The sequence below is a fragment of the Cynoglossus semilaevis genome, chromosome 10 (assembly GCF_000523025.1).
Source record: "Cynoglossus semilaevis isolate Cse_v1.0 chromosome 10, Cse_v1.0, whole genome shotgun sequence".
Lineage (NCBI taxonomy): Eukaryota > Metazoa > Chordata > Actinopteri > Pleuronectiformes > Cynoglossidae > Cynoglossus > Cynoglossus semilaevis.
In genome coordinates, this window is record NC_024316.1 from 11,310,204 (window position 1) to 11,327,664 (window position 17,461).

At 39.5% G+C, this 17,461-nt stretch overlaps 1 protein-coding gene across 1 annotated transcript in view; it reads left to right on the top strand.

Moving 5' to 3' along the window:
- The first annotated feature begins 10,774 nt into the window (after window positions 1–10,774).
- Window positions 10,775–17,461, top strand: part of LOC103385031 (hyaluronidase-2) — a 10,682-nt gene continuing 3,995 nt past the window's right edge. The window contains exons 1-4 of the mRNA XM_017035694.2: window positions 10,775–10,851; window positions 14,376–15,040; window positions 16,680–16,928; window positions 17,152–17,295. Of these exons, the coding sequence (XP_016891183.1) occupies window positions 14,423–15,040; window positions 16,680–16,928; window positions 17,152–17,295 (1,011 nt within the window). The 5' untranslated portion in view covers window positions 10,775–10,851; window positions 14,376–14,422. The remainder of the gene's footprint in view (window positions 10,852–14,375; window positions 15,041–16,679; window positions 16,929–17,151; window positions 17,296–17,461) is intronic.

Consider the following 17,461-nt stretch of genomic DNA (forward strand, 5'->3'; position numbering starts at 1 on the left):
GAAGCTGAATGTGTGTCCCTGTGATATTTTTTTCCCTCTACTTTTGAGTTTCTTTTATTCCTTTATACCAGCTTTAAACTCTGTGGCTGGTGTCCCAGCTGAACTTGATCATATCTATTGTGTGAAAAAAAAAGACCAGTTAGCTTCACATTCCTGCGGGATACTGTCACACTAACGAGTACAATAGAGTTGCTTTGACACTGCAAATCTTTAAGCTCAGAGCAGCACTGTCAGCCAAACTGTAATACCACACTCCGAGGTGTGTGTGTGTGTGTGTGTGTGTGTGTGTGTGCATATCCACTCTGTTATTCCCTCTCCCCCTGCATTGCTGATCACTGTCTTTCCCTCTCTCTTTCTCTGACCATCAGGGGGAGCTGTCTTTCTGCGTTCTTAACACCATGTTCTGGAAATGAGGATGAATCTCTGGTCAACAAAGACGATGCATTTTCTTTCATGAGCTCATGTCAATGATCTACATATAATTTAGTACAGATACAGGTATTGGCTCTAAGGTCACAGACAGTAGCTAGTGAGACAGATATAAATTCAAGGAGCGTCCACTTTTTGTAACTAAACTATGTTCAGACACACCTCTGAAGTCATAAAAAGCAGTATTACTGTTATATTTTTGTCAAGAGTTGAAGTGTGTTTGACCAATGTATGTTTCATCAAAGCTCAAAATTTGACTTTTTTTTTAAATCAGAGCAAACATCACACTTTTAACCAAAAGTAATCAGAAACCAGTTTGAATCATTGAAGCTTTGAAGTTCAAAGTGCAAAAGAATTTGATTTTTTCCGTATACTTGGCAAATAAGGAGGTTGTAACGTGGTATGAAAGACATTCCCCAGAATGCGAAGAGAAGGAATTTACGTAAATACTTTAAGACATAACTAAAGACCAAGTAAAGTTGTTTATTTATTATATTCTATCTGAGAAAGGGAATGTGTTACAGTTATCACTCCAAGCTCAAGCTGCCAACGCAGACGACTGAAAAGGAAACTTAGATGAGTCGGAAAATAATGCCACATTCAAAACAATAACTAAACGCATCAAAAAGCCTGAAAGAGGCCGACGGGGACGACTTCCTGCAGTGTTCAGTTCTGCACTGTGGAGGGATCAAATGGAAAAGGAAGGTGCATTGACGAGACGCCGTCAGTGCATGGAGGAGGTGAGAATGATTATTTAACATTGACTTTAGCCTCAATAGCGTTCTCAGCTCACAGCTACAGCTGAATAGTGTCTTTTCTGGACCCAGGGATTGAAGTGACTTTTTTAATTAGTGTTTTAAAGAAGAAATCTGCCATCTGCAGGAGCCTTTTGTGCACTTGGTGAACACTCTGCTCAGTTCTGAGCGGTTTACACAGCAAATCATGACAGAAGAGAAACCTGGGACTTTTATTTACTGGTTGTGTGGATGTCTAAGCCGACTCCACTGTCAGGAGTGACAAATGAGAACACAGCTGCGATCCTCACCGTCGAATCCGCTGACAGCCAGGTGATTACAAAAAATTTAAATAGAAGATAGTGGACTTCAGAATCTTTACTGAAGTTCTCAAATGTCTTTATAACGTACCAAGACCGGTATGGACTCTACTAACAATGTTCGACAGGTAAACACTGGTTTCTTGCATTTCTTTTCCCACTCACCCCAGGATAAATATATGCAGTGTGTTCTTGTAACAATGAATAAACTATGTTTTGACATGTTCAACAGTCTGTGTTAGCTGTGCTGTGGTCTGACACTACAGACTGGTTTGGTTTAAAGGGTAAAGCACAGAGTAAACAATGTAAAAAATATACAGCCATCAACCAGGTTAATGTTTAGACTAAAGATGGCAGAGTGACACCCCTCGTGGTCTTAACAGACTGGATTCCACTTCTGGATCATAAAGAGGGCATCTTCTTACAAATTCTCCTTGATGGGGTTTTGGTACCGTACACATCTTTGTGACTCTGTCTGTCTACTTTTGCCCTCCTGCGGAGCTCTGGGCAGTTCAGGCTGTAATACAACACTACAGGCTCGCACAGCGCTACCACCTGATCAACGGGATAAGCAGCAAAAAGAAAAGTGAAAGGTGGCAGCGAAAAATACAAACAGTCACTGAACAATAGTCAGAAGCAGTAAAAAAAACACAACGCAAGTCATGAAGCCATTTCTCAGCCGTTTCCTTGGTTCCATGACATCATCCCCAGGTGGCCAGGGCATTCATTGGCTGGTACCATTTAAAGGTAAAGGCACAGAAACTGACCGCTCACCGACCACATTGCGGAGCCTCATTTATTTTTTGCAACTGTAGTGTAATGTGTCCCCATTAAGACTTTGACAAATCCTACCTTCCTACATTGGAACCTTCAAATTCTACTTTTCTAGCCTTGACACAGAACCTTTATAAAGATAAGGAATATGACGTCAGAGTTCACCTTACATGCTTGGAAAATATTGCAAATATGTTCTTCACCATGCATTTTAAATTAGCAGAGCAATGCTATATTTAATGGTTCTGTTCATTGGCTGTAGTTACAGAAATGGTCATAAAATATGCCAGATGTTGCGTGTACAAAATGCACCAAAACTGCATTCTTATTCCTGTCTTCTCCTGCCAAGTTGACGTATCTGGAGCAACCAGCCATCAGTCAATCATACAGTGCTACAGTGACACACACACACACACACACACACGAGGAACACATGCAAGATGGTTCCATTTAAAACCTCCCTGAATTCTAAGAAGGAGTCTTGGCTTTTCTCTGTGGGGCCTGACTTAGATCCACTCTACTTAAAGGATCTCTAACTGAAGCTCCTAGTGTCACGGGGACATCTCCGTCTGTGCCCTGTGTACCCAGGAAAATGGTAAAGAAAACCGTTACAGTATGCAGTCGCAGTGATTAAACATCTTTACGTCAAAGTGTTTGTGCCACGTCTTGTATTTTCAAATCTGATCCTCGATGCCGCGGCATGATACACATGATTTACACAATCCTTATTCCTCATTTTTCAAGTTTTGCACCAAAATCTGTCAGAAATCCGTGTACAATTCTCTCAGCTAAAGACATGGAAGGGTTCCATGATGGATTCTTTTCCACCTTTTTTGGCATTGAATTAAGCAGAACTGTGATTAATGATCAGAGATGCAATGATCACATAACATTTGGTACCTGGTGCAGGAGATACAGCGGGGAGACAGCGGCGTGAGGAGAAGCTCTCTGTGTTCATTTGCAGCCCGTGTCAGCGTCGGTTACAGTTCGCTGAACATTCATCTCTGTATTTTGATTAATGACCGTCGTCGGTGCAGGAAACGCTCGCTGCCACTTCTCACATGTCTAATTAACACTTCACATGAGTGATATATTGTTCACATCAGTGAAGTCATCAATCGCTGATCACCAGATGCTCGACACGGGGAGAAAAAAAAACATGGTGTTTGACTGTAGCTTTAAAGCTGATCCAATCACCTGCAGCATGTTTGGCTAAACAGACATAGAAGAAGCATTTCCTTCAAATCCAGCGGTGAGATATGGTATGTCATGGTTGTCTCTGTTTCTACATATACATTGTCCTAATTTTGTGTCACTATATTTATGACTTTATCTCAAGGCCAGACCCTGGTGTGTGTGTTTGTGGCTTTTATGGCGGCTAAAGTTTACTGTTAGATATTTACAGTTATGGTTATGATAACTGTTGTATTAGTAGCTCATTCCTTAATGGCAGAACTGCATGTCTTTAAAAAATGTTTTATTACTGTCTACAGGTCCAAAAAAAGAAGGAAAAAGTATTTAAGAAAGAACACGTCAGAGTGTGGTTTTGAACAAAGACAAAGCAGTACTGACAGCTGAATTCCAGTCACCACAATCATTGCTCATCAAATCACAGAGATCAGGGGCATCGGGTGTCAGTGGGTACAAGAAGACTTTTTATGATGAAAATCACCAGCGCAAAAATATAAACGACACACTTTAGCACAAAGTCTGGTGAAACAACTGCATGTCTCCTGGGAAAATGAAGTTTTCCACTAAATATGATTCAAATTCATATAAATCAGCACCATGTTCTATGTATACAGTCAATGACTGAGATAAATCCATCACTAGAAATTAAATGAAGCTTTTTTTAAAGATTATTATACAACGGTTCCTATAAAGCTATTTGAGCATTTTTAGTCGTTTGGTTCATTATCTTTCTTTCTTTACAACCAGACACAACGTATTTACTTATAAACAGTATTTTGTTGTGCCAAGCAGCTAGTTTTAGTACGTAGTGCTGCAGTTCAAAACAACAGCTAACAAGTTCCTCAACAGAAAGTGGTTTCAAGATAACAAACCTGAGTAAAACAGTAAAACACAAGTGATACTGTAATCTAGTTGTCTGGTTGTCTCTTCAGTAATCTTGTTGCAGAAACAATCCACTGAAATCTCAGTTTCCCAACAAATCCACTCTTGCATAAAAACAGGAGCTGTGCACCATTCTTTGAAATGTTGGACCTAATATTCAGTATTGTTTAAATTACAATAAAAATGTTGCTTTCATTATTGCTATCATCATCATCATCCTCCTCCTCCTCCTCCTTGTCCCCTGGATGAGGTGTTTCCATGGAAACCTGACCAGAACAGATCAGATGACCTCAGGGTATTGGAAACATATAATCGGACTTTGGAGCTAGCGTGTGTGCAGGTCTTTGATGGTGTGTTTAACCTGAGGGTATTCTTGTTGACCTTTGTATAATCCGTGTCGTCCGTATGCTCCGTCTGCTCCACCTTTAAAAGGGCAAAGCACTATCTCACGCAAACACAACAAGGATAGTGTTTAACATAGGTCTTGAGCCGACCCTGTTCTGTTGTACGGTACTCTTTAAGAGACTGTTGTTTTGTTGGTTGAGTTTACTGTTTTTAGTGGAGGCCAAATTCACAAATCACATTTGACCTCAATGGACTTCACAGTTTTTTATATTAAATTTTAAATTACGCCTCCCAGAAAAAACATTTGATGAGGAAAAATGGAGTAATGCATATGGAGTCAATATGCATTGAGACAAAGTAAGGAGTAAAACATGTTTCACATTATTATAGGAAATCAAATTAGAGATCACACACTGAGCAAGCACTTCAGTGGGTTATACAATAATATAATAAACATTTGATTAAAATGATACATTTCTTTGCCAATGTGTTTGTATGAGTTTCTGGCAGAAGAATGGGAACCAGCCAATCTGCTGATTGCTTTCCATTAATGCTTCAAATTAAGGGGTTGCAACAACAAGGACACAGAAAAATAATACTAAAATATTTAAAGGTGCATAGAAACTGAGCTGAACAGTAAAGGAAAAACACTTAGTTTAGGTCAGTTCAAAACTTTAGCTTGGATTCACTTCCTGTGTTGGGCTAGAACAAGGAAAAAAAATGTTTCCAAATGTCGGTAAAGCACAGAGGCTCTGTCATTGTCTGGAGCTGCATTTTAGTTAGTGGCAGTGGTGCTATATGGGGGGTGGCGTGCGGTTAAAATATGAATTTATTATAATGTTTCGGACATTTCTTATAGTGGGTATCAAGTGTGTTACACAGGGACCCATCGTCATATCCTTCCATGGCCACTGATGGTAGGAAAAAGATCTCAGTCGACTAAACTGGCCAACTGAGCCATCCATAAAAGCAAGAGCCCACTGCTCCCCCCAAACTTGAATAATATTGGTATGGTCACTGCTCTACTTTTCTAAAATAGGCTGTTCCATGCTAATGAACACCTCTGTACACAGAACATTCTTTATGACCAAAGCACCTGCACACAGACCATGTTTCATTAAAAAGCTGAAGGGTTCATCACAGCAGACAAAGGTACAACACAAAAGGCAACGGCTAACACAGGCAGCAGAAACAGAGCCAGGCATGAAAACACACAGATGCATAATGTATATGACCTTAAGACCAGACTGTGCACCTTCCACAAATGAATGTCTGTAACAGTGAACCTGCAGCAGGTTGTATGTAAAAAAAAAAAAACGCATTTACCCTTGTTTTTTATGCAGTATAATCCAGTAAAAGAGAACACACCTGCACACAGAGCAGCAGCAGCAGCAGCACGGTCATACATATGCAGCAGACACACACGGGGCTACATATAAAAAACATGGGAGCATGCAGAGGAGCAACAGCATAATGCATAAAGAAGCAGAAACAACATGCAGGCGCACGGCCTGTACAGCAGCGCTGACGTGAAGACATGCAGAGTTCATGTGTAGTCTGCCACTTGGCATGTGGTGGATGCTTTTATCCTGAGCTCCCCGTGGTGCCATGCATGTATTTTTAGTGCACAAGGCCTCAGCGGGAATAAAACACAAGGCTGGTAAAAAAACAAAAAAAAAAAAGATCCAAGAGCATTAGCTACTCTGTGGAATGCAGATGAATACCACCCACCAGTGTGTATGGAGAGTTTAGCAGTAACACTCAGGGACCGAGCGCTGGACTGTCATGTGTGAATTCAAGCAGAAATTGCAAACAATTCCAGCAAATACTTAAAAAGGAGAGACAGGTCACAAGAGAGTTTTGTGATTTGTGATCATGTCAATGGCATCAAATAATTGTCATCGAAATTGTGCACTGAAAGAGTACAACTTGTTTTTTATCAACTAAATATGACCTTAACATTTGAATTACCACGATCAAGCTGGTATCATTTAAATAAATCGCAAACGTGCCAAACCAGCAACAACACAACTTGTCAGTCATTGTCCCAGTGTAATAGGAGTAAATTAATAAAACACACGTACACAGTTCATGTCTGTTTACTGGAAAACTGTCTTTTCAATTCAAATGCACTTTTCTTGTAGAAGCTCTGCCCATTTGCTGTATAGCTGGCTGTGTTAACTGTAGAAAGTTTATTTTTTATTTATCTTCATTTTCTACTGTATTTATATATATTTTTAATTCTCAGTATTATTCATTTGTTAGTATTTAGAGTGAATACAGTTTAATTTCTACTAAATTGATTTATTTAATTAGGGTAAATAATAAAACTGTTCCTTTTAAAGTAAAACAAGAAAGTAATTAAGAATAAAGCGGATACTTAATCGGTTGATTTTGATCAAATTAGACTAAATATTTTGAATAGAAATATGGCCAATTAGTTATACAATTGATATGAAAAAAATACTGCGCAGCCTGTTCCCTTACTGTCATTATTTTTTTTAGTCATATTAACATTTAAATAATGCAACCACACATATTTACAAAGCTGAAAAGAAAATCTCAAAACTCAAGTTCCATAGAAAAGAGCAGCATTTATAAACCTAAAAAAGGAAACAAGACGAGAGCACAGGTGTGATTCTTTGACCAGATTATTGGTCACTGTGAGCAGTGACGGCTCTATGCTAAGAAATGACAGATAACTTTGAGAAGACAGACGAGAGACGATGGATACAGAGCCTGGATAAATAACAGGAAAACACTTGGAAAAAAAGGGTGAAAATATAATACAAAAAATAAGTGAGGTACACAGAGATATAAATATGTATTTTGTTGCAGAGGAGCCAGACATAATGGAGCAGCGTTTTTCCATATTTTCCTCAGGTGTATAACAAATCACCAACACACATACAGTACAGTATGTGCTGAATGTGTTCCATTAGTTATTCAGGATCCTACATTAACATCCCTGCTGTCTCCACTGTGTGACTGACAAGACAAAAACAGTTAAAAATACTGCTTCGGTCATGTAGTACTTCATATTGATTTAACTAGTACTTCATTTAGAGGATTTTGTTGTATTACTGCTGTGGTTAAAATCCGTGAAACATTGCATGTGTTTCAGTGTTGGTGTAAACTGCTTTGTGAGGTGGTGAGTGATGGACTGATCTGGGACACAGTGGCTCTCACTTCAGCTGCTCGCCGTGCTGCAGTGTCTGAGTCACATCCGCAGGAGACGACACATTTAACAGGTTCGCTTTAACTTGCCTTTTTTAAAAAAAATATAATTTAAATTCATTTCATATTTTAAAGTTGAATTAAAATTTCAACACAGCAGAACCCCCTCACCAACATCCCCCAGCCCCACCCCTCAGGGTCACCTCTGCTGATGAACAAACAGATGAGAACAGTGTTAATGATCCTGATCATATAAAATCTCTTTGATTAGAATAGTTAGTCAAAACAAGAGTTGAAAACCAGTAAAGACTATAAACTATAAAATGTGTTGGTTCATAACTGTGTGTTAAATCAGGGATGTCCACACTTTTTTGGCACAGGAAGGAGGTGCCAGGGTAAAGTGATCGACCTACGATGAAAACATTAAAGATATATTTACTCATATGAAATAAACATCCATTTTATATCCTGAACCTTATATGTTGAGTCATTGTCATTGTCATTGTTGTTTTAAATGCTCATGACCCCTGTGTAAAACTGTATCATCCATACCTGAATAAAATGACATTCTATTCTGATCTGTTCTATTCTGGGAGGCAGACTCTATTCTCACACATTTCAGAAGACTCTTGGAAGTTTCACAGTCTTCCTTTTTTGGAGATTCTCTTACGTTCCTTCAGATCTGACCCTAACCCTGGTATGTTCCCTGGTTCTTCAAAGCACAGTTTTGGGGGTGAAATTTAAGGCAGGGATTTGTGCAGATCCTTCAATAACATTCATTTTGGCCTTTAGTCTTTCAACAGTTTTTAATAATGTTTCACATAGAAACAGTAAAGATGAAACTGAAACACAATGGAGCACTGACTTGCCTAATGTTGGGATTTGGTTTGTAGCGGTGGTGAAACTCAGATTTCCCACCATAAGTTTGAACGTACATAAAATTATGTATTATTACATATCACACAGAATATGTAGGAAAACACAACCAGTGCAGTGAACAGCCATGACGACATGGAGAGTGTGTTGTCGACTTCTTTATTATACTTTACAATTTGGTCTGAGTCTGAAAAAAGACTTTCTTAATGAATTCGTATGAAGTGGGTGTTGACGACGTAACCGTGAAACGCTGTAAGTCGAAGAGGTCGTAAACCGAGGACGGCCTGTGTATAGTATATACGGTATTTTCCCTGGTGCTGTTTTGTTCTGTTCTATATGGTTCTGTTTGGATTCATTTGAATAACTTTCATTTCATTTTTGACACTTTATAATGTGAGTAAATCCGTCCTCTGCTGTGTGAGCATCAATAAGATTAGTTCCCAAGTTTCCTTCAAGTTCTGATATGGTGAATATATATATATATATATATATATATATATAAAATTCTTCTACAGTAGACAGGTTGTTTTTGTCACATTCAGATTATAAAGATGATGTGCCCAGGACTGTGGCATTAACATTTCTTTGTTTTGAATTCAGTTCTTAATAATTAGTTCTGTAAAGTGATTTTGTTCCTCGTGCCCTTCAGTCAGCCCTCTCCATTTATCTCTGGGACCACAGCCTGTGGCAAAAAAAACAGGGGTTAAGTGTCTGGTCCGTGAACACATCAGCACACAGCCGGAATCAAACCTGACCTTCTACCAGGACGGCGCCCCCGCCTCCACCCACTGATCTAAGATGTCATATCAACCCAAACCATGTTGCTGTGACTGCTGAAGGCTTGACAGAAAGGTCAGAATTAAAAACAGCAGTCACCTGTGGGAGAAAAGAGATTATGGCAGGAAGAGAGGGATTTGGGAGGTAAAGAGGAGGTGCTGGGGGGAGGGGGAGTAGAGCGATAGAAGAAGGGGGAGGAAGAGGAGGGAGGTTGAAGATGATAACATTTTACAGATGATTAAAGAAGAACAGAAACGAGGAGAGCAGCAGAGAAGGGGTGGCATGAGGAGGAGGAGAGGAAGGAAGTCAGGTGTGATCTCTCGGAGCTTGGATGTTTGTTTAGCCAAACGAGGCAGCAGTAGAGCAGGGGATTATGGGATTACGGTCAGTGTTTTTGGTCATGTGAGCTGGCGGAGCCTACTCTGACCCTGCTTACCGTCTCTTAGTAAAGGAAGCTTAGCGTAGCTTGTTGGTGACACACACACACTAACACACACCCACGCACACCTGCCCACCCGCATTTACATCCTATGAACAGGTTCTTCAACGACTCCTCCTCTGGTTTCCATTTCTACCTTTTTGTGTCGTTTCCTTCTCTTTTCTCCTCCCTCCTTATCGCCTGACTTTTTTTGGTCATCTCTTTTTAACTCCTTCATCTATTCCTGTCACTTCATCTCCTTCCTTCCTCCCTCCCTCTCTCTCTCTCTCTCTCTCTCTCTCTCTCTCTTTTTCTATCACTCCATTCCTTAGCTTCCGGGTATCAAGTGTCCTTTTGCTGCATGCACACATGCACAGCTTATTCAAGCCCTCACAAAGCTGATACGGATTACTTGATTTCTCCACAAAGAAGAAGAATAAAGAATTAGACAACAGAAGAAGAAGAAGAAGAAGAAGAAGAAGCAGAAGCAGAAGAAGAAGAAGAAGAAGAAGGAGAAGAAGAAGAAGGAGAAGAAGGAGAAGAAGAAGAAGAAGAAGAAGGAGGAGGAGAAGGAGAAGGAGGAGAAGAAGGAGAAGAAAAAGAAGAGTGTTGGTGGCAATTATAGATGTTGACACGTCTCCATTGCTCTTTAGAAAAAGCGGCGGTAGCTAGCAGCGCTATTCAACAGCTGTTCTCCATCGATATGCTTCGGCTAATAACTCCACCTGGTGGACGTGCACCTTACTGTGAAACAAAGAGAGCGGCCGTTGTACTCAGATTCTGGTCTTTGACTGTGGAAAAATAGAACTTCTGTGCAGTGAAACAGACTCCAGTGAGGAAACAGGAGTGGAATAAAGTATCTTAATGTCAGCAGCAGAGGCTCAGACCAGGACCATGTGGAGTCAGTACAGGAGGAACTCTGGCCTGGGTGAGTTCCACTAACATGGTAACAGTCACAGCAGTAGTTTGCTGACGTGCTTAATTCATAATTCAATGATGTAACGTGCCACTAAAGTCAAAGAATTTAGATTAAAGTGAATAAATAAACATATGAGGTTTGGCCTGAAACTACATTAAAGTTAATAAGAAACGCTATATATTTATAAAATATACAGAATAACATGGTGGGGCTATAATGTGAACATTTATAATATTTTACAATTTTTAAATAGTTTAAATTGAATGACTATATATATATGAATATATATTTATATATGAGTTGATAGATACATGAATGGATAGATAAATAGATAGACAGTATGTATATAGTAGATAGATAGTATATGTATACAGAAATAAAATGTATAACAAGTTTTTTTTTCATATTAGTTTGACTGATGTTAACTGTCTAGGCCAACACTGAACCGACACTGTGTGGTATGAAAATTATTTTCTTTACATAAAGGACAAATGAATTGATTGAAAGCATCTTCCTGCTACTGAGGAGACACGAGTCACAGGGTCAGCAGAAGCAATCTGGTCTCCATCACTGGAGGCCAGGAGAAGTCACAGCTCATTTTATGAGAGCAAAACAGGACAAGAGAAAAATATGAAACCGTGACACGATCAATATCTGACATTGTCAGCCCTGATAAAAATTTAATTACAATCTTTGCTGCCTACAGATCGAAAAACAATTAGCAATTAGCACCAAATATCACTCATCAGGCGAATAAGTTATTAAAGATAATGGTTTTCACACGTTCGATGCTGCCTCTGCCACAGCAGTCAAAGCTGGACAGAAACACAACAATAAAACCAGTTAAGTGAGGAAAAATATAAACATATGAAAAATGAATAAAAATGTAATAATAACAAAGGAAAGTCCATTATTTTAACAGAATATTCCAACCACTGCTGAGTTCATTTGACTAACTGGACACATTAACAAAGATAACACAACCAGAGTCTGTCTCTCCCAGCAATTACCAAGTAAACAACACGCTCAATGGAAAAGTGTCAGTTGATGGGAAGGAGACGACTATGAAAGAAATAATTCTGCTTTGAATAAAAGCCCAAAAGCCAAATATTAGTAAATAACAAAAAACTGCATCCCTGAATATTTATCTTTGTTTTGTACTTAAACATCAGCAGCAGCAGCAGCAGCAGCAGCAGCAGCAGCAGCAGCAGCAGCGTGTGGAGGAGTAAACCTCTGATAAACCTCAGCATATAGAAACACAACTGTGGTTCCAATATAAATAATAGGCTTTTATTTTCTCCTCCAGTAGAAAAACAACATACTATTATCTGTCAGTACTGGGATTGTACGATCAGTACTAGGATGGTACTATCAGTACTAGGATGGTACGATCAGTACTAGGATGGTACTATCTGTACTAGGATCCAAGCAGTTTTAAATAGACAGACTTATTGCTTTGTATCCCCCCCACAGTGTGGTGGTAATTAAAGGAGATCAGATAAACAATTCCAAAGGAGAATGAAATCACTGTAGATAGTGAAGTTGGATTTGCAGACCTGTCTCAGCTGAAGTCAGAGGCTCAGAGACATAAGGCTGTTGTTGTTATAGTTTATTTTGTTTTTCTTTTAGTTGTGACTGTGTTGTTAAGCCGTGGGTTTTGTTCTTCTGCTGCGTAGGTGTCGGGGTCAGGATCAGTCTGTGTCCAGACGGAGGAGTAAACACAGACCACAGGCTTAGTCTGACCAGATTATACTGTTTTACCTTTCACTACTACAAACAGGTGTGGGATTGGTACATAGGAAAAGCTGGATTATAGCAAATGGCTGAAAAAGGTCAACGCGGACCCAACAGTTGGGTCTCGGCTCTGGTCGGTGGAAAACAAACAACTGAAGAGAGATAATACAGGACATGACTTTGGGATGTACCACAGTACAAAGTAAACAGTCTCTAATCAACAGATTCTCCATTGTAACTATTTACTGCATTGGTTATCAATAGATTTTTTCACTTATGATGACGTTTTTTTAAATTATCTTAAAACACAATGAATGGACCTTGAAAGAAGCACAATGAATATTAACATGGCTTTTCAAACTGGGACATTTATGTCTCATTACTATGTCTCATTTCCAGGTGATTTTGTCAAATAGTTGAATAATAATATTAATACTATAATAATATTAAATCAGATTGTTTTTTGTCTAACTCTAATCAGACACATTTTGATAACCTTTTATCAGCATTTAATTAGTTTTTGCTTTAATCTTTTTTCATTATCTTTTACGTAATTATTTAATATTCTTACATTGTTTTTAAATATCATTAGATTATTATCTGTCATTCCTGAAAGACAGTTAGCTTTAAAACAACAGCACAAAGGTCTCATCATTAGGGTTTTAAGAAAATAACATTGTGTAATTTGATGTAGATTTTCTTTAAAAAAAACAAACAAAAACAGCCTCTTCTTCTAAAAATAAAAAACTATACCTGATTTCTGTACTAAATGGATCCTCATTAAGGGGAGGTAATGCAGCAGAGACACAGCACATCTCACACTGTAAAGTCCTGGGCTGGGATTTTCTCAGATTTATCATGAAGATAGAGGGGATGATGTTTTCACACATTTTCTGATGCATCAAAGAGATGCATGAAAAGACATTCGGTCTTTTATTATTTTGTCGTGACAAACTGCTCTTGATCTGTCTTGAAACTTTTATCACAGCATTTAAGTTTTACTTAGGCTTCAACAGGAGACACTGCGTCAGTGAAAAAGAAAGTTAGAAATGCGGTGCTCATCCTCAAACTTCCTGCTCCCACTTGCTTTCAATTATTGATAAATGAAGTAGACTCTGTGTAATTTGATATTTTTCAAAATGTACTTGACACAAAGGGCCAGAAATAAAAGAAAAATATGTCAAGGACTTGCAATATTGAATTCATGATGCATACAGTATTTTATATGTTTACAGCTAATGAGTAAAAGTACTTTTATGTCTCTTGGTCTTTGTGGAATTTGATATTATCTATGGATTTATCTCTTCTCAGAACTCCTCTGTTCTGCACCCTGACGTCTATAAAATATTGATTTCTCCAGGTTTCAACATCACGTGTGTCTGAGATAATGCATGTCTCTTATTTGACACATAAAAGAGTAAAAACATGAACAAATTGTTCAGCTCTGAAAATATTCCACATCATTTATTTTCTTTGTATTTAACCAGTGCGTTATCATCATTTTTCAAAGAACAAACTGTTGGTTTTAGTTACTGAAAAACAACGAGAACTGTCAAACCACAGTGGGGAAAACTGGAAAATGGGAAAACTCATTTGAAAAAAACAAAAACATTCCAAAACAGGTCCATGAGAGATTCTTCATGTGTGTAATACTGTAAGAGTGCAAATAACCAGGTCAGTGGTGTTGCTAGGATACAAATCAAGCTAATACAGTATATGAGGCACCAGCACTAGCAGAGTTCAAATCTGAACTATGACCTCTCCACCAACTAGACTGATCAACATCCTCTCTCTCACAGATACATGATTGGCCTGAAAAGGTAGTGCCTGAGAGGTGGATGTTCCAATGGCGAGGAGCAAAACTAGGTCCCCTCCAGACCCAAGACCAGAACCACAGTGGACACCACACACACTCTGGAGTTGTGTGTCAGCTGCAAAGGTGTCGTTAGATCGCCCACAAGTGCAGCCTTCACTCTTAGTGGCCATCTTCATCTACCTGCTCTCAGCCTTCCCTGACATCTGTGTAGCTGCTCCGCCGCGGCCAGCCGGCCCCCCGTTACTGTCTGGGCAGCCTTTCATCATATTTTGGGGAGTTCCTGATTCCTCCTGCCCCAATCGTCCAGATCCCAGATCTTTTGGGATGGAGAGGAAAGGACGTGTTGAGGTCTTCTATGAAAACACGCTGGGAAAATATCCATATCTTGTCGATAAGGACACTCCAGTCAACGGGGGGCTACCACAACACACCAAACTGGACAGCCACCTCCAGAAGAGCCAGCAGGACTTGGAGCTAGCGTTACCTGCACCAAGGTATCTTGGGTTGGGGGTGTTGCACTGGACAGAGTGGGTCCCTCAATGGACCAGAAACACAGAAAGGAAGACTATGTATCTGGAAGCATCCAGGGAACTGATGAAGACTTTCTTTCCCAAGTGGAGTCCAGAGGAGGTGGAGAAGTGGTCACAGGTGAGAAGATGTCTTAACAGTCATCATCACCTCTTAGTACGTAATATTTCTGATATCATTTTGATTATTTAAACTTTTTTTTTAACTGTAAACAAAAGAACATTATCATATAAATAGCTTTGTATTGAATGTAAAAATAACAAGGCTGACAGCAGAAATCTCAGCGGGACCTCATTCTTTGTAGTTCCTCTTTACACATCTGTGGTACAAGCAGAAGGTCCTGGGTTCGAGTCCCAGCGGAGCCACATATTCAGTGCCTCCAAGGTGCAGTCCGTCAACTCCACCGGTGTGAGATCAACAAAGATCAGAGCAGTCTGACATCAAAGACGACTCCATTCATTATATCAGTGATTCCCAACCACTGTGCCGTGGCACACTAATGTGCCGTGAGAAACATTAGCTGTGCCGTGGAAAATCATCCAACTTCACTTAATTAATTTTGTTTTTTATTGCATATAATATTTCGTTGCTCAGCAAAGCATGAAAGGCAGAACAATTAAATACTCTTCTGCTAGGTGGCAGCAGATAGCTTTGAAAACGAAAAAATTCTAACTAAAAATCTTCTATTCCTGCCAGTATATATATATATATACATATATATATATATGTGTGTGTGTGTGTGTGTGTGTGTATGATGAATATGTGGCTCAAAAAAGGTCAGGAGACACATTATAAACGCATTATAAACTGTATGGTGGGGGTCCTGCTTTATCAATACACCAGATCAGGGGACATCATAGGATACTGGGTATTGGAGAAATGATCTGATGGAAGTGCAAATATCTAATTGTCCATGATGACTTACACATCAACATATAGGCTTACAGTAGCAACATGATGGTAGTCATATAGGAAAAAAATAAAAGATAAGGTAAAAATGAAAGTGAGTCAAGAGTCAGGATGAACACAAGGACAGATACTGTCAGGGAGTGACGCTGGTAAAGCTATGATAAAAAATAAAAATCACCCAGGAGTTGGGGTACATCTCGGGTGTTCCTTTGACGGAATTTCACAGTAAATAACACAGTGGCATTAAATTTACATCACAGAGAGACAGAAATGTCCTTGGATGTCCTTCGTGTCCACGTACTTCATCAAGTTAGAAATGAAAGGCTTCATAAATATGCAAACAACAAGTTCATGGTTCACACGAAGTGAGAGAGAATGAAAAGGTGTGATGTAGAGAGTGGAGAGAGTTTGTGTCTTTGTGTTGTCTCATTGTGGACTTTATGGCAACAGTAAAGGAAGCAATGAAACACTATGAACAACAAACAACCAGAATATAGACTTGATCAAACAGTACGATGTGTACGCTGTGTATGTTTATGTAAACAGGACAAGTCTGTGACTATAGCAGTCTGTACATCTCTGTGAAGTGGCAGGATGATGTAATCACACATTCATGATGATACACCTTTTTCTTCAGTCTTGTAAATGTTGGTAAAGGGGGGCTTTAAAATTAAGCTTTAAAGCCAAGGAAATGGGAAATGTGGATGGGACTCTAACTCACCCCAACAGGAAGGAAAAACATTCACATTAATGATCCTTATTTCTAGTAAACAAACCCCGAGAGTTGCTGCAGTGATAATGTGTCATTTCGTGTTGTGAGGTGATGTCATCTGTTTAATGTGTGGTGCAGGTGGACTTCGAGGCAGCAGCCCAGTCAGTAATGACAGAGACTCTACGGGAGGTCAAAAGATTACGACCCAAAGCATTATGGGGCTTCTCCACTTTCCCCAGCTGCTACAACGGTGACTCTGCCCAGACGGTGTTAGCCAATTACACTGGCCAGTGCCCTGCTGCAGAGATGGCCCTTAATGACGAACTTCTGTGGCTGTGGAAACGAAGCTCTGCCCTTTACCCTCTGCTAACTCTGGAGAAGCTGCAGGTGGGACACACCGGTTCTCTGGCTCTGAGCAACTTTCTCTGGTTCTTAATTTGAGCTGGAGTTTTTCTCCAGAGTCTTGTAGACTCTGTGTAGGCAAAGGATAGGTTGAATGGGTTACAAACTACAGTCCAGTCTGGATTTACTCTGATGTGTTGAGAGGTGTGTTATCATTTTATCTGACGTAGCAGGAATAACAATGTGTGGGACTTGTTTGTTTTGACAGAGTGGAACCTCTGGAGCCATGCTGTATTTATCCAGTCAAATAAAGGAGGCTCTTCGGGTTTCATCTCTTGAACTGGAGTTTGATCTCCCTGTTTTCCCCTTGATCAAGAGTGTCTACATGTCCACTAACACTTTCCTGTCACAGGTAATATACTGCAAAAAAATCTGATGAATCATAAGAGTCGGTTCAGGTGCACTGCAAACGGATTTTACATTAAAATTTTTGGGAAGACAAAACAGAGGAAAGAGCGAGTTAAATACCACAAAATATATTGTAGGTGTCTTTTCCCCGTTACTTATAAGTGAAGGGA